The sequence below is a fragment of the Hemiscyllium ocellatum genome, chromosome 34 (assembly GCF_020745735.1).
Source record: "Hemiscyllium ocellatum isolate sHemOce1 chromosome 34, sHemOce1.pat.X.cur, whole genome shotgun sequence".
In the NCBI taxonomy this organism is placed as follows: domain Eukaryota; kingdom Metazoa; phylum Chordata; class Chondrichthyes; order Orectolobiformes; family Hemiscylliidae; genus Hemiscyllium; species Hemiscyllium ocellatum.
The window spans coordinates 6,591,900-6,615,129 of NC_083434.1; the positions used below are offsets into that span (position 1 = coordinate 6,591,900).

The following is a 23,230-nucleotide window of genomic DNA, read 5'->3' on the forward strand; positions in this document are numbered from 1 at the left end:
ATCTACCACCGTCTGCATGGAAAGTTTCCCTTCTAGTTCTGAACTAACCCACCTCAGGGAAAAGATCTTGTGTATTTACCCTATCCATATTCCCCATGATTTTGTAGGCCTCTATACAGTCACCCCTCAGCCTCCAATGCTCCAGGGAAAACAGCCCCAGTCTATTCAGCCCCTCCCCATAGCTCAAATCTTGCAACATCCTTGTGAGTCTTTTCTGAACCCTTTCAAGTTTCAATAAGGAGGAGACCAGAACTGCACACAATATTCCAAAAGTGGCTTAACCAACATCATGTATACAGCCGCAATATAACCTCGCAACTCCTATACTCAATGCTCTGTCCAATAGAGGAAAGCATACCAAATGCCTTCTTCACTATCCTTCTACCTGCAACCCACTTTCAATGAGCTATGAACCTGCACTCCAAGGTCTCTTTGTTCAGCAACATTCCCTAGGACCTGATCATAAAGTGTACAAGTCTTGCTAAGGTTTGCTTTTCCAAAATGCAGCACCTCACATTTATCGGAATTAAACTCAACCGGCCTATCCTCAGCCCACTGGCCAATCTGATCATGATCCCGTTGTAATCTGAGGTAACCTTCATCGTTGTCCAAGTCACCACCAATTGTGGCGCCATCTGCAGACTTACTATCTATACCTCTTATGCTCACATCCAAATCATTTATATAAAATTATGAAAAGCAATGGACCCAGCACTGATCCTTACGGCACTCCACTGGTCACAGATCTCCAGTCTGAAAAGCAACACGCTACCCTCACCCTTTGTCTGCTAACTTCAAGCCAGTTCTGTATTCAAATGGCCAGTTCTCCCCGTATTCCATGAGATCTAACCTTGCTAACCAGTCTACCATGACAAACCCTGAGGTGATGTTGAGCTGCGTCCTTGAAATGATGTAGACCATGTGGTAGGAGTACATAGGCAGTGCTAAAAAGGGAGAAAGTTCCAACATTTTGACCTACCAACATTGACAAAACGACAATGTAGTTTTAGATCAGGATGGCGTGCGACTTGGAGAGGAACTTGCAGGTGGTGGTGCTCCCAGATATTCGCTACCCTTGTTCTTCCAGGTAGCAGAGATCTCAGGTTTGGAAGGTCCTGTTGAAGGAGCCAGGTGAGTTGCAGCAGAGCATCTTGTAATTAGCAAATACTACTGTCATTGTGCATTGAAGGGAGTCAATGATTACTGTGTAAGCAAATAATTTGGAAGGAAACTGGATAATTAATGAAAGCGTATAAATCAGAAAAAAAAGCATGGAAATTAGTACAGAGTAGATGAGACTGTGGCATGAGAGAGAGAGAGAGAGAGAGAGAGAGAGAGAGAGAGAGAGAGAGAGAGAGAGAGAGAGAATGGCGCGCGCAAGAGAGGGGGAGGGTGGCACGAAAGACAGAGAGAGAGAGAGGGTGGCGCGAGAGAGAGAGAAGGGGGCAAGTGAGAGAGAGAGGGTGGCGCATGAGAGAGAAAAAAAGAGTGGCGCGAAAGAGAGAGGGGGAAGAGGGGTAAAGGGAGGGACAGGGTGTGCGCAGGGAGAGCACGCCCGAGATGGTCAAAAAGAAAATGGTCAGGAATAGACAATTTCCCACAAAAGCCCTTTACTGAATTTACACAAAGAACAGGTCATTCAGTCCAATTAACTTCTGCTGCTTTGTGCTCAACTTCACTGAATCTTATCAGCTAAATCTTGCATCCCATGCTTCTTAATTTTATTTAGCTATGCTTATCACCTTAACTACTTCTTGCGGTTACAGGTTCCACATGATTACAAATTACAGAAATTCAGGAGAGATCTCTTTATTTACTAAATTTATCAGTGACTACCTATGTATCATCCATAATTTTGGATCACTCCATGGGTTTTAGCCCACTTTTTAAAAAGGGAAGTACAAAGGGGCCTAAGTGCAGACTTCTAATGAAGGATATATTAGTTTGCATTGAACACCAATGTGTGTACTTTCCGTAACAAACACAAGTCAATACAGTAAAGACGACACGGAGTCAATCGGATGAGGAAAAGATGTTTTCACAGCATCAAGTGATCTTTCCAGCTAGGTCACTGGGCATTGATCAGGGTGACTAACTTATTTTTAAAATCTCTCCCCATGGGCTCCCAAGTGAAGTGCACTGGGACCAATTAAAACTACAGAACTCTTTCTACTGGAAGAATTCTGCGATATAAAACAGGATTTAAACTAAAGATGGTTTTAACTAATACACGTAGATGGGTCTTTGATAACTGAATTAGATGGTATACTATCTCTATTTAAAAATTCACTGCAATCCCTCTTTTGCATTGTTGTCCTTTTCATTTTGAAAGAACTATGATGAATTGAAATAATATTACAACCAGTCATAAACTATTCACAGTAAAAAAAAACTCCAGACTAAGGAAAACAGTATTATAGTAATTCAACATCTGCTTCTATCTGAAAAGTTTCTCGGCTGTTAATTGGAATTAAAACATGAAAAATCAGAGCTCAGTGTTAAACCAGGCTCTCCGTACTCTTTCCTCATCAACCCACCCAGTCAGGAAAAAAAAAGACAAATGCACTTGAAACACCCACAGTAAAAAGCAGTGGCATTTCTCAAGTCATTCTGATGAGAATGGCACTGCAAGTGCGTTTTTTCCCCCTGAATAAGACCAAAAATTTTAACATTTCACTAACACCACTACTAGCTCTCTAAGTCTCTTCACTTTGCCAAATTTAAATACTTCCATTCATCTAAGGCCATTTCTGACCTAGTCAATAACAGCTGTGAGAGATATAATGATGTCAAATGCCAAAGCATAGCAGTATTGTAACATTCTAATTTAAAGAGCTCTCAATGGGGAAGCCACTGATGTTGCCACTGGACTATTAATCCACAAACTCATGTAATGCTCTGGGGACCTGAGTTTAAATCCTGCTACGACAATTGGTGGAAGTTGAATTCAATAACAATCTGGAATTAAGAGAGTGATGGCCTTGTTTTAGTCTTTGGTTTAGCTCCTTGGCCAGTCTGTAAGTTGGTGTTCCAGGTAGCGAGGCTATGGGTCTTAGGGGGGCTCCTGGTTTGTGAATTTTGGGTAATCTGTAGAAGCGTGGTCTGTTGGATCCATCTGGTTTCACGTTTTGGAAGTCAGTCAGTCTTATTTATTTCTCCAGATTTCTGAAGTTTCTGCTAGTAGAAGACTCACGCCACGCCACTCCATCCATTCCACCCAAGTTTTTGAAGAACAAACACACTAAGATAGAGGAGGAGGAAATAATGGTCTCCTTTGACGTAACAGCCCTGTTCACATCATCATCATCATCAACCTGGTCAAGGAAACTCTGACTACACTAATAGAAGAACCAAAATCACATACACCAAACACCACTAACTTCATCAGCAAGAACAATATCATCAAGTTAATGGTCCTATATCTTATCACTACTTCACCTTCTAAGATAAAACCTACAGACAAATCAATGGAACACCCATGGGATCTCCGATATCAGGATTCTTAGCAGAGGCAGTAATGCAGAAACTATAGCTCTGCCGACCAGCCAACCCAAACTTTGGGTCTGCTATGTGGATGACACCTTTGTCATCACTAAATTAAACAAATTCAAAGAAACCTTCAAGACCATCAATAATACCATTACTGGCATAAAATTCACTAAAAATAGGAAAACAACAAACTGCCATTCCTATATGTCACAGTAGAGCAAACAGCCAGTGGGCAACTTCAAACCAGCATCTACAGGAAAACACCACATACGGACCAAATACTGAACTACAGAAGCAATCACCCCAATACCCACAAACGAAACTGCATCAGAACATTATTTCAATGACCCACCATACACTGCAGCACAGAGGAACTACACAGAGCAGAGGAAAATCACCTATATAGCGTACTCAAAATGAACAGGTACCCAATGGACACAGTCCACCAATTTCTCAGCAACAAACACAAACAAGCATGCAAAACGCATCCAGAAACCCTCGCCAATCTCCCCTATGTCAAAATGACTGCCAGACTGCTCAGACCCCTTGGCATCATGGTAGCTCACAAACCCACCAACACACTAAAACCGCAGCTAATGAACTTGAAAGACCTGATACAGGCAATGAGCAAACTTAATGTCATTTACAAAATACCTTACAAGAACTGTAATATACACTACATTAGACAGAAAACTAGCCACGAGGATTCATGAACATCAACTAGCCAAAAAAGACATGACCCACACTCACTAGTATCCTTACATATGGATGAGGAAGGACACCACTCTGACTGGGACAACACAGCCATCCTTGTACAAGCCAAACAGAGACACACAAAAATTCTAGAAGCATGACATTTCAACTGGAATTCTATCAACAAACACATTGACTTGGATCCCATTTACCACCCTGAGAGAAAAAGAACAGGAAATGACATCACCATAGGAAACCATGTCACAACAGGAAATGACATCACCAACCCAAGGAAACACCAACGCATGAGAACGGCTACACCACCAGAGCTTGATCCGGAGGCTCACTGAAGGCATTACCAAGTATGGAGACAAAAGTTTGAAAACGAACCTTCCAGCTCAGCAAGCAAACCTACATCCAGAACCTCAACCTGAGCTACAAATTGTCTCAAAACTCGCTATCAGCGATAAATGCTGGTGCAGACAGCAACACCCACATCCCACGAGTGAATAAATAAAAAAAGTTTAGTTCTGTGGACAAGCTAAAATGTTTCTAACTTTGAGACTGTGCACAACGATTTTATCTCAAACTGTACCATACCACATGATGCTTGAAACATGCTCTTTATTTTTACTCTTTACACATACAGTTCCAAACACACTTCAGTAAAAGGAAATTATTGGCTTTAAGATTGTGCAATATAAGGAGATCAAGTCAATATCTTATCAAAAGAATCTAAGAAACTAGGATAAGCTATAGATTTAGACCAAACAAAACATTAAAAGAGAACTCCTCAACATGAACAAAGGAAATCTATTTGAAACGTTCAAAAATTATACAAAGGTCTTTGCCATGATTCATGGTATCTACTGGTAAAATGTCTTAACACCAAAAAATTGGTGCACCTAACAATTTCAGATAGGAGTGTGGCTTAGGCATTTGCTGGATCCATAACCCAAGAGGTCAATAGATCCATCCTCTGCTATTCCAATCAAGACAATGCTGTTACCTTCTGATGGAACTAGTTGGGTTTTTGGTAATGTCCCTACCCTGGGAATCTGGAGGCCCACCGAGTTCAAAGCGATGACCTAATAGTAATATTACTGGATTCTGGGTAATGTTGGAGACTTGGGTTCGAATCCTGCCATTGGCAGATTGTGGAATTTGAACTGTTGTTGATCGTCAGAGAAAATCCATCTGGTTCACTAATGTCCTTTAGGTAAGGAAATCTGTCATCCTTAATTGGTCTGGCTTACATGCAACTCCAGACTCATAGCAACCTGGTTGATTCTGAGCAATTAAGTGATGGGCAATAAATACTTGCCTAGCCAGCAATGTCCTCATCCTGTAAATTAATATACTTAGGGGTGGCTCAGTGGTTAGCACTGCTATCTCACAGCGCCAGGGACCTGGGTTTGATTCCAGTCTCAGGCAACTATCTGCGTGAAGTTTGCACATTCTCCTGGTGTCTCTGTATGGGTTTCCTCTGGATGCTCTGATTTCCTCCCACAGTCCAAACAAGTGCAGGTTAGGTGGATTAGCAGTGCTAAATTCCCTATAGTGTCCAAGATGTGCAGGCTCGGTGGAGATCTGGGTTGGATGCTCTTTGGAGTCAGTGTGGACTTGATGGGCGAAATGGCGGCTTCCACGCTGTAGGGATTCTACAAACTTAGACTTCCAGAAATCAGGTGGCAGAAGAGTAAAATCTCAGGTTCAACTTTTCAGGCACCCGAACATTATATGGCCAGATGAAACAGGCAATTTTGCACCAAGTCCCATTAAATTCTAAAGATGATAAAACAACCAGGTGATATGCAGCAGCAGTACAGGAAACTCCAGTTCAACACAGCCCTATTAAGCATTACTTCATTTAACCTCACTAAATTATTGGGGCCAGAAATATTATGGAACATTGCAAGGTTCATTTTAATATATCATAACATGTAATGCCTAATCATGCAACAACTCTGCATGATCTTTTTGTCTCTTCTCATTATTGAGACTATATCTAGGTTTAGACTTCTGACAGACAGCCTTTCCCAGTGCTGCACTATTGCCCAAATTCTGTACTTGCAGGAAGCTCCCACATGTCAAGACAGCCCATTGGATCCACCAGCCACACTGCAGTTGCCACCAGTTGGCATGGGTCAAAAAAAACATGGGACATAAGTGCATACACTACAAAAGGTTCAGTGAGTAGAATGTTGCATTTCATTTTATTTGTCAGATTTGTTTCCTTTTAACAGTTAGAACATAAAACAGTACAGTACAAGCCCTTTGGGCCTCGATGTTATGCTGACCTTTAATCCTACTCAACTAACCCTTCACTCTATCATCTTCCATGTGCCTATCCATGAGTCGGTTAAATGTCCCTAATGTACCTAACTCTAATACTACAACTGGCAGTGCTTTCCACGCACCCACCACTCTTGGTGTAAAGAACCTACCTCTGACATCTCCCCTAAATCTTCCTCCAATCACTCCTTTGTGATAGCCATTTCCGCCCTGGAAAAAAGTCTCTGGCTTTGCATTCTATCTATGCCTCTGTTCATTTTGTACACCTCTATCAAGTCACCTCAATTCTTCTTCGCTCCAATGAGAAAAGCCTTAGCTTCCTCAACCTTACTTCATAAGACATGCTCTCCAGTCCAGGCAGCATCCTCATAAATCTCCTCGGCATCCTCTCTCAAGCTTCCACATCCTTCCTATGAGGCGACCAGAACTGAATACGATAGTCCAAGTGTGGTCTAACCAGGGCTCTATAGAGTTGCAGCAGAACCTGATGGCTCTTCAACTCAATCCGCCTACTAATGAAAGACAACAGACCACACACCTCCTTAAAAACTCTATCAACTTGGATGGCAGCTTTGACGGATCTATGGACATGGACACCAAGATCCCTCTATTCCTCCACACTGCCAAGAATCCTGCCCTTAACCCTGTATTCTGCATTCAAATTTGACGTTCCAAAGTGAATCACTTCACACTTTTCCAGTTGAACTCCATCTGCTGCTTATCAGCCCAGTTCTCCATCCTGTCAATGTCCCATTACAACCTTACAACAGCCCTCCACATTTTCCACCACTCCATCAACCTTCGTGTCATTGGCAAACTTACTAACCCACCCTTCCACTTCCTCTTCCAAATCATTTATAAATCACAAACAGTATAGGTCCCAGAACCGATCCCTGCAGAAAACCATTGGTCGCTGAGCTCCAGGCTGAATACTTCCCATCTACTGCCATCCTCTATCTCCTATGGGTCAGTTAATTCTGTATCCAGACAGCCAAATTTTCCGACACCCATGCCTCCTTACTTTCTGAATAAGCCTACCATGGGAAACCTTATCAAACGCCTTGCTAAAATTCAAGTACAGCACATCTACTGCTCTACCTTCAATGTATTTTGTCACATCCTCAATAAGCTTTGTGAGACATGACCTGCCCCTCACAAAGCCATGCTGACTATCTCTAATTAACCTTTCGGTTTCTAAGTAATTATAAATCCTGTCTCTCAAAATCCACTCCAATAATTTCCCCACTACAGACTTAATACTGATTGGTCTGCAGTTCTCCTGAACAAGGGAATAACATTTGCGCCCCCCCCGCCCCCAATCATCTGGCATTATTCCAGTGGACAGAGAGGACGCAAAGATCATCGCCAAAGGTGCAGCAATCTCTTCCCTCACTTCCTGTATTAACCTTGGTATATCCCATCTTGTTAGGGGCTTACCTATCCTATGTTTCTCAAAGTTTTTAGCACTTCCTGCTTCACATCAACCTGTTTGAGCATATCTGTCTGTTTCATGCTGTCCTCACAAACATGAATATCCCGCTCAGTAGTGAAAGCTGAAGCAAAGTATTCATTAAGGACTACACCAACCTCCGTCGATTCCAGGCACAAGTTCCCTCCAGTATCCCTGATCAGCCCTATCCTCCATCTGGCCATCCTTTTGTTTCTCACACTAGCATAAATGCCTTCGAGTTTTCCTTAATCCTGCCTACTCAAGCACTTTCATGCCCTGTTCTAGCTTTCCTAAGTCCATTCTTCAGTTCCCTCCTGGATACCTTGTAACGGTCTAGAGCCCAGTTTGATTCTTGTCTCCTCAACTTTAAGTAAGCTTCCGTCTTCCTCCACATCCCTTGTCAACTACAGTTCTTTCAACTTACCATCCCTTCCTTGCCTCAGTGGGACAAACCTGTCCAGCATTATCAGCAAGTGCTTCCTAAACAACCTCACATTTCTATCGTGCATTTCCTGGAGAACATCTGTTCCCAATTTTAGGTGCCCTAGTTCCTGCCTAATATCATTGAAATTCCCCCTCTCCCAATTAAACACTTTCCCATACCATCTGTTCCCCATCCAAACTATTCAAACTAAGGAGGTTCCAATCAATATTAAGACAGTTAAAGTCACCCATGACAACAACCCTGTTTTCTGCACCTTTCAAAGCCTGCCTCACAATCTGCTCCTCCGTGTCTCTATTGCTATTGGGGGGGGACTGTAGAAAACTCCCAATAAAATGACTATTATTTTCCCACCTCCTCAGCTTCATCACCCTTATTCCTGACACTTCTTCCATAAAAATGGAAACACTTCAACCCATCACACTGACTGCACCTTTGCCCTATCAACTGTGTATTCCTCCTCAAAGACTCTCTTTTAAAAGGGAAATTTACCTTACCGGCAAGCCCTCTGGTCTGAGCTCTCACTGCTCCCACTGCTGCAAATGGAGGCCGCTAGGTAAGTCATTAAAGGGAAACTCACGTTATTTTATTTTCTCATTTCAGAACGTAGACATTTAAAAAGGTACTGCATTGCCACTTGGATTATTTTGGAATATAGTTATAATTTTCTTTCCTTGAAAGATGATCATACAGAACCTTATTCCAATCTCGATTCCTATGGGAATTAATATTACATTTTAAGTTGTCCCACTTTCAGGAATAAAACGGCAATATTAAGTGAAGACTTCATGTGTTGGTTAAAGGAGGAGCAAAGGTTAGGACACCATACTTTCCTTTAAACAGTGCCTTGAGATTTTTAAATTCCATTTCAATAGACAAGTTAAGCATTTCCCCAGAAATGTTGCACTACCAAAAGTACACTAGCAGCACTGCACTGAAGGGTCAGCCTGGATTGTGCACTCAATTTCCAGACTGAAGCTTGAACCTACAACATTCTGACAGAGCAAAAAAGTGCTAACAATTGAATCCAGCAATCAAAATATTTAAATTACAAATTTATGCATTTTTGGAAAAGGGACAAATTGACAAGTAGGAATGTAGTCAAATATTAATGGCATCTCAGGCTACTCAAGCACAAATATTCAAATACACTACTATATTGCACTCAATGTTTTTAAAGTCTGACTTCACAACTCTTTGAAATTACAATCTGTAAATTCCTAAACAACTTATACCTTTTAATGAAAAATAGATCATTCAGCCAAAGTTTCAAAAATGGAAACATTAGATCAAATACTTTAATAGAATGAATATTTGCAATAGTCAATTCCCTGGACCATTCAGAAATCAAATTTCTGAAAAGTTAATTTTCTTTTTAAAAACTCAATACTTTATACTAGCCTCAGTGGTAAAATGATCCAATTTAACAACATGCAAGCTGTTGGCTTTGTACAGCACAAGATCATGTTCCAAAGAGTATGAGAGAGCTTAAATCCACATTTCAGTCATTTATATATTTTCCCAGTTGATTATATCATTAAATTTCAAATTTTCAGATTATACTTTAGGATATGTCCAAAGTAAGAAGCAAGAAACAAGCCATCCTAGGTTAAGGAAAATGCAATCATAACAATTCGGTCTGGGGTTTGAAGTCAGGTATCTGTATTTGGAGAGAATTTTCTCTGGGGCCAATTAAAATACATTCAACAAGATGAATATATTTTAACACTGAAGATGACAATGATCTTTAAAAGTCAAAGATCCCTGCACTTTTCCATTGAACAAGATTAACAGACATCAAGGGAACACTAACCTCTTTCTCACTGGCCCATCTTCATTTTCCGATGAGCTTGCATCATTTCCATCTCCCTTTCGAGAAGTGTGTAACCTATCCTCTTTTGCATTTTCAACTGCCACCTCAGGTGACAGTATCGATCCATTTGAAGAACCGTTGCTGAGAGAACCTGTACATAGTTTAAAAAACTGTAGCATCAGTAAAAAAAAAGTTAGCAACCTATAAACAATTATTTATAAATATATATTTCACTGCTTTATACAGTGACAGCTTTTGGCCTTGTTTTTAAAAAGAACTCTTACGAAAACGATTCACATTTATTAACAACTTAGAATGATGGATCAGAAAGCCACATAGCTAAATTTGATGGCAAAACAAAGATGGACAACAGTATAAGCAGGAGATGGAAGCACAATACTATAAAGAGACATTGCTAAATTCAGTCAATGGACAAATCTGATACATGGATTTCAACATAGGCAAATTTGAGGTTATTCATTTTGAAACTGAAAGGTTAAAACCAGATATTTTCCAAATGGTGAAAAGCTAGAAACAAATGTAACTAAGTGGAAGTCCAAAGAAGTTGGAGGGTCCTAATACATACACCATTACATTGTCAAAAACTGGTACAGAAAATAATCAAAATGGATAACACACATCTGTCATTTATATCCAAAGGACCAGAATACCACTACGTACGAGTCACATTTTAGTTACACAAAATCCTAGTTAGACTGCACCTGGAATACCAACAGCAGATTTGGCACCCCTCCCTACCACCACCTTAGCAAAGATCTTTTGTTTGTGAAAAGATGGCAGCTTCAATTTGCTGGAATATTACATGGACTTCAAGGGTTAAACTGGAGCTAAATAGATTAGGAATTCATTCCCCAGAATTTAAATGGTTTGCATACAAGTATATTAAATAGCTTTCGCAGACATTTTGCCCCCTTGAGCTTGCTCTACCATTCAATTAGATCACTGCTGATTTGCTTGTGTTCCCATCTGTACCCTTTAATCTTAGATTATTGTTCAGCAGGAGAATCAATCTCCACCTTAAAAATGTTCAAATATACCACTGGCATCATCTTTTGAGTTAAACAGTTCCAAAGTCTGTCAAACCTCAAAAAGATTTCCCTCCTCTCTGCCCTAAAGGGACAATTCCTTATTGTAAAACGATGCTGCCCAATTCTGGGCAGACCACAGAATAAACTTCTCCTAAATCACCGTCACTTCAAACAAATCAAACCTGTTCTTCTAAAGTGCAGTGAAAACAAGCCCACCCTGTCCAATTATTCCCCATAACAACAACCCACTCACTTCAGTTACCAATCTACTAATCTTCCTAAGAATGCAAATGCCCTGGAGGCAGTTCATTCTTAAATAAGGAGAGCACAAAGTTCTATGCAATACTCAAGAAGAGACTTCACCAATGCCCTGTATAATTGAATCATAACGTTGTTGTGGTTCTGTTCGCCGAGCTGGGAATTTGTGTTGCAGACGTTTCGTCTCCTGTCTAGGTGACATCCTCAGTGCTTGGGAGCCTCCTGTGAAGCGCTTCTGTGATCTTTCCTCCGCCATTTGTAGTGGTTTGAATCTGCCGCTGCCGGTTGTCAGTTCCAGCTGTCTGTTGCAGTGGTCGGTATATTGGGTCCAGGTCGATGTGTTTATTGATTTGAATCTGTGGATGAGTGCCATGCCTCTAGGAATTCCCTGGCTGTTCTCTGTTTGGCTTGTCCTATAATAAATGTTGTCCCAGTCAAATTCACGTTGCTTGTCATCTGCGCGTGTGGCTACTAAGGATAGCTGGTCGTGTCGTTTCGTGGCTAGTTGGTGTTCATGGATGTGGATTGTTAGCTGTCTTCCTGTTTGTGCTTTGTAGTGTTTTGTGCTGTCCTTGCATGGAATTTTGTACACTACATTGGTTTTGCTCATGCTGGGTATCGGGTCCTTCATTCTGGTGTGAACAGTACTATTACATCGAATGAGACCATGGTTTCTTCCTTGTCTATATGTATATTTCTGATAATGTCCAAGAATTCCTGTATTGACTGTATAGAGTGTCTGGATCCGCTGATCAGGTGGTTCACTTTCTGCTGTAGTTCTTTAGCCAGTTTGTGTGATGGTGTCCCTGGTAGTGATACTATTGGTCTGAGTGGGATGTCTGGTTTGTGCACTTTAGGCAGTCCATAGAATCTGGGGTTGTTGCTGCTTTCAGGTTTCATTCTCTGGTTATCTGTCCGTTTTTTTGTAGGTTCCTCAGTGTGTCATTTATCCTATTGGTGAGCTGTGGGGTGGGGTCAAACTCTTTTGGTAGGTGTTGGTATCTGCAAGTAATTGTTGTGCTTTTTGGATGTAGTCTGCTTTATCCAGGATGACTGTCATTCTGCCTTTGTCTGCTGGTAGTATGATTATGTTCTTATCATTTCTTAGTGATTTTAGTGCTTCCCTCTCCTTGGTGCTGAGGTTTAGTGTTTGTCTTTTCCTTGTTATCAGAGGTACGATACTTTGTCTCTCTGTTTGTTGTGTCTCTTCTGTCAGTCCATTGTTCCTGAGTGTGCATTCTAGTACTGCTAGGAAGTCTGCTGTCATGGTGTCCCTGTGGTTGTAGTTGAGTCCCTTGGCCAGTATTGTTCTCTCTGTGTCTGTGAGCTGTCTGTGGGAGAGGTTTCTAACCCAGGTGTGTGTTCTGGTGTCCTCTCTGTTGTGGTGTGTTAGTTTGGCCATTTTTTTCTTTTAGTGCCTTTTTTTGCGGTGTGTGGTCCTGTTCTGTCCTATGGTGACTGCCTGTTCTATGGTCCAGGTCCATTCCTGATTGGTGGCTTTTGAAATTCGATGTAACAACACGGTTCACATCTACCAACAAAACCCTAGCCAGAGAAACAATAGCCAACCTGCTGGACGTACAGAACAAACAGGATGTTGAACCTATCAACAAAGACGGCATACTTAAACTACTAGACCTGTGCCTCACAACACACTTCACATTCAACAACCAAATAAATGAACAAATCAACGGAACACCCATGGGCTCACCCATTTCTGGACTCATAGCAGAAGCGGTAATGCAAAGATTAGAACAAACAGTCTTATCGCAAATTCAACCCAAACTCTGGGTCAGATATGTGGATGTCACCTTTGTAATCATTAAAAACACAGAAATAGAGAACACACACCGGATCATCAACGCCACACTCAGAGGAATCCAATTCACTAGAGAGGAAGAAAAGGACAACCAACTCCCATTCCTAGACGGGATGGTACAGAGAACACCGAACGGAGGATTCACCACAAAGGTATACAGGAAAGCTATACACACAGACCAAGTCCTGAACTACGAAAGCAACCACCCCAACACACACAAAAGAAGTTGCATCAAGTCACGATTCAAAAGGGCCACAACACACTACAGTACAACAGAATTGCAAAAAGAGGAAGAAGAACACCTATACAATGTATTCGCCAAAAACGGATACCCACGCAATTTCATCAACAGATGCCTAAGGGAAAGACAACGGAACGAGGACATGCCACAACCCAAAAGGACTAGCCACACTACCATACATCAAGAGCATTTCCAAACTGACAGCCAGACTACTGCGACCACTAGGACTCATAACAGCACAAAAACCAACAGCCACCCTCAGACAACACCACACCAGAATGGAGGACCAGATACCCAGCATGAGCAAAACCAATGTAGTGTACAAAATCCCATGCAAGGACTGCACAAAACACTACATAGCACAAACAGGAAGACAGCTAACGATCCGCATCCATGAACACCAACTAGCCACGAAACGACACGACCAGCTATCCTTAGTAGCCACACACACAGATGACAAGCAACATGAATTTGACTGGGACAACATTTATTATAGGACAAGCCAAACAGAGAACAGCCAGGGAATTCCTAGAGGCATGGCACTCATCCACAGATTCAAATCAATAAACACATCGACCTGGACCCAATATACCGACCACTGCAACGGACAGCTGGAACTGACAACCGGAAGCGGCAGATTCAAACCACTACAAATGGCGGAGGAAAGATCACAGAAGTGCTTCAAAGGAGGCTCCCAAGCACTGAGAATGTCACCGAGACAGGGGACGAAACGTCTGCAACACAAATTGCCAGCTCGATGAACAGAACCACAACAACGAGTACCTGAGCTACAAATCTTCTCACAAACTTTGAATCATAGCATATTTCTTTGCTTAGTCTCGTAATAAAAGATAGGTTCCCATTGTACCTGCTTGCTAACTTGTGAGATTCAAGCATGAAAACACCTATAAACAAGTTAGAATTTCACAGCTGTTCTTTTTTTTAAATAGCATACTTTGTTATTCTTCCTGCTAGTGTGAACATCAGGTGACCGCATTATACTCCACCTGCTAGATTTTTGCCCATTCATTCAACCTATCTATATCTGCTCGTAAGCTCCTTCTGACTTCTTCACAACATGCTTTCTCAACTTGCTTGATGTCAATTTAGCTACCATGCCTTCACTACTACTCACTTAATCATTGCTATAAATTGTAAAAAAAAATTAACACCCCACCACAGAACCCGGTCGAATTCCACTGGTCACGTCTTGCAAATCAGGGAAAGACCTATTCCCGGATTTGAAAAACCAAATCTTCTGTCTATGCTAATATGTTATCTCCTTGACCATAAGATTTGAATTTTCTATAATAGCCTTATTAAATGCCTTCTCTTAAGTATTCTGCATCTTCAGGCTCACCTTTGTCAACAGTGCACACTGCTCCATTAATTGTTAAAATTTTTATACTGAACCTAGGTAGGACTTGAATCAGAGCCTCCAGGTCCTGGGGTAGGAACAGTACAACTGTGCAACAAGACAGCGCATGTTATTCATTTTTTTGTTACCTTTTGCAATTTAACCTATTTTTCTAATCACCTTATTTAGGAGATGTTACAACTCACCTCTGCAGCAAGTGGGACTTGAACTCAGGCTTCTTGGTCTAAGTGTTGAGACACTATCATGGCATCACACTGCAGCCTACGTTACCCTTTTTTTTATTTAATCTACTTTTTCTAATCAACCTATTCAGAGATGTTATTACATACCTTTGGAGCAGGGGGATTTGAATCCAGGCCTCCTGGTGCAGGGGTAGAGACATTACCACTGCGCACCAAGACTCATGTTACTCTAAATCTATTTTTTCTAATGAACCCGCTCAGAGATGTTATTACACACCTCTGGGGCAGTTGAGACAGAGACACAACACAATGCCATTTTACTCGCTTAAAGAATTCCAATAAATTGGTTAAACAAGTCTTCTCTTTCAGAAAATTGTGCTGGGTCTTCCTAATTATTTTGAGTGCGCATCTATAATCATCCTAATCATCAATCTTAAACATTCCCCATGCCAGACTTCCCTGCTCTCCTAAAAGTTATAATTTTACCGTATTTTTGTTTTCCATCAACCTCCTGATTTACAGGTATTGCAGTTTTTTTTTTGTATTCTCTATTGTGAAGGCAGAGAAAAAGGTCATTCATCATATCCACTATGTCCTAATTACCTATTATGAACTCCCATGCTCACCCTCTCGAGGACCAAACGCTAACTTCACTTTTTATAAGTATACTGTCACATCTCACTGGGAATCAACGGTCATCACACAACTTAAAGATTTTTAAAAATATATGAAGATTTCCTAATTTTCAGATTCAGTTTGACAGAAATTATGGACCAGTTTTCTATACTTAAGAATTAGTACTTATTCTAAGTAATTAGACTCTTAGCTACAGGTAAATAATTATAAACAAACAGTCACCACATAACACTAATTAAAACATTAATTCCCTTATAAACTCCCCCTTACTTTCACTCACATACAAAAAAAATGTTATCGACTGCAGGAAAAATTTGAGAGAATGACCCAATGTCACCAGTTCACAAGCTTACTGAGAGGATTCCTACACTGGTCAGAATGCTGCTTCTCCATCGTCATTTTCTGGATGATTCCTCTGGTCTGCACAAAGGCACAGAATGGCTGACTCACTCAAACAGGTCACTAGCTTATCAATTAAGAGTCACAGTTTGCAGAAACTGAAGGAACAATAACCTTGTTTTCTGTAGGTTAAAAGGGGCTTACTGCAGAGAACAGAAGAAGCATTCCTGAACAGTGTAAACCTACTAGCTTCTCTGCATCTTGCTCCTAGCTCCAAGCTGTTCATTGTCTGAAAACCAGTGACATGCTTGTTGGCAGACAGACAGACACAGAGCAATTATCATTAATCACTGATCACTTGCCCACAAAATCAATCAGCTTCTTGTTACCAACCAAAGCTCCACCTGTACAAAACTTCATCAGTTCCAGTTAATCTGCAAACACTGCTATAACCCATAGCTTTATAAAGGACAGTGGTCACAATGAGTATCAAACTAAACTTTCAAACCATGGAACAATATTTTTAAAATGTTATTTTACCCATAAATTTCAGAAAGGCGATGGCTAAGGAGACTGTACATGGATTGGTGATTTTTCAGGAATCACTGCAGTTAGGATGGTCCCAGAGGACTGGAAAATGGCTAATTTAACACACTGTTTAAGAAGGGAGGCAGAAGACAGGAAACTGTTAGTTTGCCTGACTTCAATCATTGGTAACATTTCAGAGTTTATTATTCAAGATGATATTTAGGAGTAATGGCAGCATGGCTTTGTCAAGGTGAGGTCATGCCTAACGAATCTGTTAAAATTCTTGAGGTGGTAATGAGCTAGTTAGACAAAGCTAATTAGACATTGAATGTGATTAATTTGGAATTCCAGAACGCCTTTGAAAAAGGGCCACACAAAAGGCTGCTAAGGTAACAGCCCTTGGTGTTTGGGGCAAGATACTGGCATTGATAGAGGATTGATTGACTGGGGGTCTTTTTCAGAATGGCAGCCGCTGACAATTTGAATTTTGCAGCAATCCATGTTGGAACGACAGCTATTCACAAGTTATATTAGTAATCCAGACAAAGGAACTGAGGACGTTACTGTTAAGTTTGCAGATGACAAAGATAGGTGATGGGACAAGTAGTACTGAGGAAGCAGGAGGCTACAGAAAAGAGTTAGACAGGCTAAGAGAGTGGACAAATCAGTGACAGATAGAATACAATGCGGGAAAGTGAGAGGTAATGCATTCTGCACGAAAGGTGCAGACTATTTTCTAAATAGTCTGCACTTGTGGGCGGCACGGTGGCACAGTGGTTAGCACTGCTGCCTCACAGCGCCTGAGACCCGGGTTCAATTCCCGACTCAGGCGACTGGCTGTGTGGAGTTTGCACGTTCTCCCCGTGTCTGCGTGGGTTTTCTCCGGGTGCTCCGGTTTCCTCCCACAGTCCAAAGATGTGCGGGTCAGGTGAATTGGCCATACTAAATTGCCCATAGTGTTAGGTAAGGGGTAAATGTAGGGGTACGGGTGGGTTTCGCTTCGGCGGGTCGGTGTGGACTTGTTGGGCCGAAGGGCCTGTTTCCACACTGTAAATCTAATCTAATCTAATCTAAATGGGGAAGGACTTTGGAAATCTGAAGCACAAAGGGACTTGGGTATCCTAGTTCAAAATTCTCAAAGTTAGCACAGGTTCAGTTGGCAGTTAGGAAAGCAAATGCAATGTTAGGATTCATTTCAAGAGGCCTGAATAAAAGAGCAGAGATGTACTGCTGAGGCTGTATAACGCTCTAGTCAGATCACATTTGTAATATTGTGAAAAGTTTGGGTCCCATATCAAAGGAAAGCTGTACTGTCATTGGAGAAGGTCCAGTGAAGGTTTATAAGAACGATCCCAGGAATGTAGGGATTTTCATATGACGACCAGTTGAGGACTCTGGGTTTGTATACAATGGATGTACACAAGAATGAGGGGGATCGGATTCAAATTTACAAAATACTAAGATACGTAGTTAAAGTGGACATGGAGATGATGTTTCCACTAGAAGAGGCTAGGACTTGAGAGCACAGCCTCAGAATGACAGGATGACCCTTCAGAATGGAGATGAGGAGGAATTTCTTTAGTCATAGAGTGGTTAACCTATGGAACTTACTACCACAGGAGGGCTGTGGAGGCCAAGTCACTGAGTACATTTAAGACAGAGATAGAGATAGATTTTTTTGATTGGTACGTGGATCAAGCATGATGAGAAGACAGGAGAATTGGGTTGAGAAACACGATCAAATGGCAGATCAGACTTGCTAGGCTGAATGGGCTAATTCTGCCCAGAGTCTCATGGTCTTATTTTCTCATTTCCGTCCTCAATTAGAAACAGAAATAAAGAGATACAGTCTCATAATACCTCTTGCTGTTTTCACAATTCTAGCCAGCTGGCTCTTGTTCTCTAATTTATTTGTCCTGATTGATCATTTTCTAGTGCTATTAGGGTGTAGGTTTGCTCGCTGAGCTTTAGGTTTGATATCCAGACGTTTCATTACCTGGCTAGGTAACATCATCAGTGGTGACCTCCAAGTGAAGCGAAGCTGTTGTCTCCTGCTTTCTATTTAGAAGTTTGTCCTGGATGAGGTTCCTGGTGTTTGTGGTGATGTCATTTCCTGTTCATTTTCTGAGAGGTTGATAGATGGTATCTAGACCTATGTGTTTGTTTATGGCGTTGTGGTTGGAGTGCCAGGCTTCTAGGAATTCTCTGGCATGTCTTTGCTTAGCCTGTCCCAGGATAGATGTGTTGTCCCGGTCAAAATGGTGTTTTTTTTTCATCCGTGTGTAGGGCTACGAGGGAGAGAGGGTAATGTCTTTTTGTGGCTAGCTGGTGTTCGTGTGTCCTGGTGGCTAACTTTCTTCCTGTTTGTCCTATGTAGTGTTTGTGGCAGTCCCTGCATGGAGTTTTGTAGTGCTCTTTCAACTATAAACAGTCCTCTGACATGCCACTCATCTTTGTACAATCATACCGTTTCCTCAAGTATGATACTTTTCTTCGCTGCTTTACTTAACCATGTGGTGGATCACCCTTGGAATTTTCTTTATATCAAGATTGCACTTATTCTGAACTATATCTTTAAATACCTGCCAATACATCTCTACTAATTAATTCCTACGCCTTATTTCATAGTTCACTTTGGCTAGCTACGTTTTCACATCCACAAATTGCCATTAAGTTTAAAATAAAAGTCTTGGACCAATCCTTCTCTCTTTCAAACTGGATGTACAATTCAATCATGTCATGATCGCTCCTACTGTGGAGTCATCAATTAATTCAAATCCCGTTACTCTACACCATACCAAGTCCAATATAGTCTGCTCTATGGACATAGTTAAGGGTGCGATTTGATCAGGGCATAGGACAGAAGGGTATACAAAGCAGTACATCAGGGCCTGTGATGTACAGTTTCTGCTCTTTGTTTTCATTAGTAGATACAGAACTGGCTCAAGGGTAGAAGACAGACGATGGTGATGGAGGGTTGTTTTTCAGACTGGAGGCCTGTGACCAGTAGAATGCCACAAGGATCAGTGCTGGGTCTTCTACTTTTCATCATCTATATAAATGTTTTGGACGTAAGCTTAAGAGGTATAATTAGTAAGTTTGCAGATGACACCAAAATTGGAGGTGTACTGGACAGCAAAGAAGGTTACCTCGGATAACAACAGGATCTTGATCAGATGGGTCATGGGGCTGAGGAGTGGCAGATGGAGTTTAATTTAGATAAATGTGAGGTGCTGCACTTTGGAAAAGCAAATCTTAGCAGGACTTATACATTTAATGGGAAGGTCCTGGGGAGTGTTGCTGAACAAAGAGACCTTGGAGTTCAGGTTCATAGCTCCTTGAAAGTAGAGGGACAGGTAGATAGGATAGTCAAGGCGGTATTTGGTATGCTTTCCTTTATTGGTCAGAATAAAGAGTATAGATGATGGGAGGTCATGTTGCAGCTGTACAGGACATTGGTTAGGCCACTTTTGCAATATTGCGTACAATTCTGGTCTCCTTCCTATGTTGTGAAACTTGAAAGGGTTCAGAAAAGATTTACAAGGATGTTGCCAGGGTTGGAGGATTTGAGATATAGAGAGAGATTGAACAGGCCAGGGCTGTTTTCCCTGCAATGTTGGAGGCTATGGGGTGACCTTATAGCGGTTTAGTTCGCTTTTCAACTAAAAATGGCTACCTGAAAGATACTTGCCTAGATTTTCTGATCAGCACTTTTTTTTTACTGCTGGCTGTAACTCTAGGCCATTCATTTTGAATGGATTGGCAATATTCTAAAATCACTCATGGCAGCAGGGATGGAGACCCATCAATAAAGTAGTGTTAGCTGGAAAAGATATTTCCAGACTCATTAAGTACACATCAGTAGGTATACTACCTCTAAAAATTGTGATGGAAACATAAGCTTATAAAGATTAATCATGCCAGAAACAGGTAGTGGGCAAAAGTTCTGAGGATGTCATTCTCCGTAGCATGTACAGCCAGCTTGAATTCACAAGGGAACTCTATCTTGAGATATTAAGGGGTTAATTTGCTCTGCTGACCTGCAAGAAATTGGATGCCCCGAGGTTAGGGTGGTAGGTTTCTCTGTCTTGCAGGTAAAATGTAACAAAATTGACATGGTCATCTCCTATTCAGAATCAATAAGAACACTGAAATTAAAATTCTGACTACATCCCGCAGTTTAAAAAAAACATTTACAACAGATCTTGCCATTAAGAAATTATCTCAATTATATTGTTTCTGGAAATGGTCAAGTCTTCAGTGGCATGTGACTGAGAGTGTGCAGCTGGAGGTGGTCTTGTGGGCATTACTGACTTTGATGTAAAAATTTTATATAAAGGAAGAACTGGTTGCTTTGTTCAGAGAGACACTGCTTCACAATGTTTACGAAGCAGCTTTAAGGGTTCCTCCAAAGCCTGAACTTGCTTAATCAAGTTTGGCTGTTCACAGAAGTTGGTGTCTTGCAGTCACATCAAGTGTGTAAGAATCTCAAGAAAAAGAGCCTAACAATCTGACTCTCAGCTTGAATGTTTCCCAACCAGTAAACAGCAGCAAAAAATCAACTAACCCATTCAAGAGGCTGAGATCTGGATTGAAATTGAAGGTTTAATCTATGGATTGAGTCCTTCTTGTCACAGAACATAGAACTATATGGCAAAGATATAGTTCTTTCATTCCAATTATGTGGGTTGTCTGATAAAAAATTGAAAGATAACAAAATGGACATGGCAAATTGAGTTTAATGCGAAAAAGTGAGAGATGATTCACTTTGGAAGGAGTAACAGGAATGCAAACTACTGCACTAATGGTAAGATTCGTGGTAATGTAGATGAGCAGAGAGATCTCAGTGTCCAAGTACCTAGATCCCTCAAAGTTGCCACCTAGGTTGATAGGGTTGTTAAGGCGGCAGATGGTGTCTTTGCCTTTATTAATAGAGGGATCGAATTTCGGAACCATGAGGTCATGCTGCACATGTACAAAACTGTGGTGCAGCCGCACTTGGAGTGTAGCATACAATTCTGGTCACTGCACTATAGGAAGGATGTGGAAGTTCTGGAAAGAGTTCAGAGGGCATTTGTTAGGATGTTGCCTGGTATGGAGGAAAGGTCTTATGAGGAAAGGCTGAGGGACTTGAGGCTGTTTTCATTGGAGAGAAGTAGTATGAGAGGTGACCGGAGACAAAATAATCAGAGGGTTAGACAGGGTGGACAGTGACAGCCTTTTTTCTCGGATGGTGATGGCTAGCATGAGGGGGCATAGCTTTAAATTGAGGGGTGATAGATATAGGACAGATGTCAGAGGTAGTTTCTTTACTCAGAGAGTAGTGGGGCGTGAAACGTACTGCCTGCAACAATAGTAGGCTCAACAACTTTCAGGGTATTTAAATAATCATTGGATAGACATATGGACGAAAATGGAATAGATGGGCTTCAGGTTTGTTTCAAACTTTGGCGCACAGGGCTGAAGGGCCTGTACTGAGCTGTAATGTTCTATGTTCCAAAATGCAACGTTCCCACTTGGTACTAATGCAGTCTAGTTCCAAGGCTTACAATACAATTTACACCCACAACTTTTCAATTCTGAGGCAACAGTACACACTTTAGGGAATATCTCTGGGACACCTGCACCAATCAACCACACCGCCCTGTGGCCCAATGTTTCAACTCCCCCTCCCACTCTGCCGAGGACATGGAGGTCCTGGGCTTCCTTCACCGCCGCTCCCTCACCACCAGACGCCTGGAGGAAGAACGCCTCATCTTCTGCCTCGGAACACTTTAACCCCGGGGCATCAATGTGGACTTCAACAGTTTCCTCATTTCCCATTCCCTCACCTCACCCTAGTTCCAAACTTCCAACTCAGCACTGTCCCCATGACTTGTCCTACCCGCCTATCTTCTTTTCCACCTATCCACTCCAACCCCCCCGACCTATCACGTTCATCCCCTCCCCCACTCCCCTACTGTATTCCATGCTACTTTCTCCCCACCCCACCCTCCTCTCATTTATCTCTCCACCCTTCAGGCTTTCTGCCTGTATTCCTGATGAAGGGCTTTTGCCCGAAACGTTGATTTTACTGCTCCTCAGATGCTGCCTGAACTGCTGTGCTTTTCCAGCACCACTCTAATCTAGATACACAGCAATCAGGAGACTGCACCAGCAAGAGGAGGCGGAGCTTGGCAAGTAGGGCAAAAGAATTGCTCCTACTATTATTGGGTTTAGCCACAACACTGAAGGATGAACAAATCCAGGAACTTAAACAGTTTATGCCATTATATTCAACAGTTTACAGAAATGTTGGCGTAAGGGAATAAACAAATCTAAGAAAATTAATTTTGTAGTTAAACCTAAGCAACTTGAAATGCAACTGATCCATAATGCAATTTGAATGGTTATTTTAAGAGAATTTTCATTCCCATGTAAACTATATACTAGTGAATAGTGCTGCACAGAAGTATCAAACCAGCAAAACAGATAAATCTTTCACTAGAGCTCTTTTGTTGTGATTTACAAAGCAATGGCAAGTCACAAATCCTCTTTTCCTGGAGTACCTCCAGGGACTTCTTCAATGGTTAAGCCCAATTTTTTTCTGATCAGAATCCATCTTAACATTCAACTCAA

General features: G+C 41.5%; 1 protein-coding gene across 2 annotated transcripts in view; it reads right to left on the bottom strand.

The window, feature by feature from the left end:
- Positions 1–23,230, bottom strand: part of LOC132832270 (protein Jumonji-like) — a 447,638-nt gene that overhangs the window by 191,844 nt on the left and 232,564 nt on the right. For both annotated transcript variants that reach the window (XM_060850122.1, XM_060850121.1), the window contains one exon: positions 10,183–10,333. In XM_060850122.1, the coding sequence (XP_060706105.1) occupies positions 10,183–10,333 (151 nt within the window). The remainder of the gene's footprint in view (positions 1–10,182; positions 10,334–23,230) is intronic.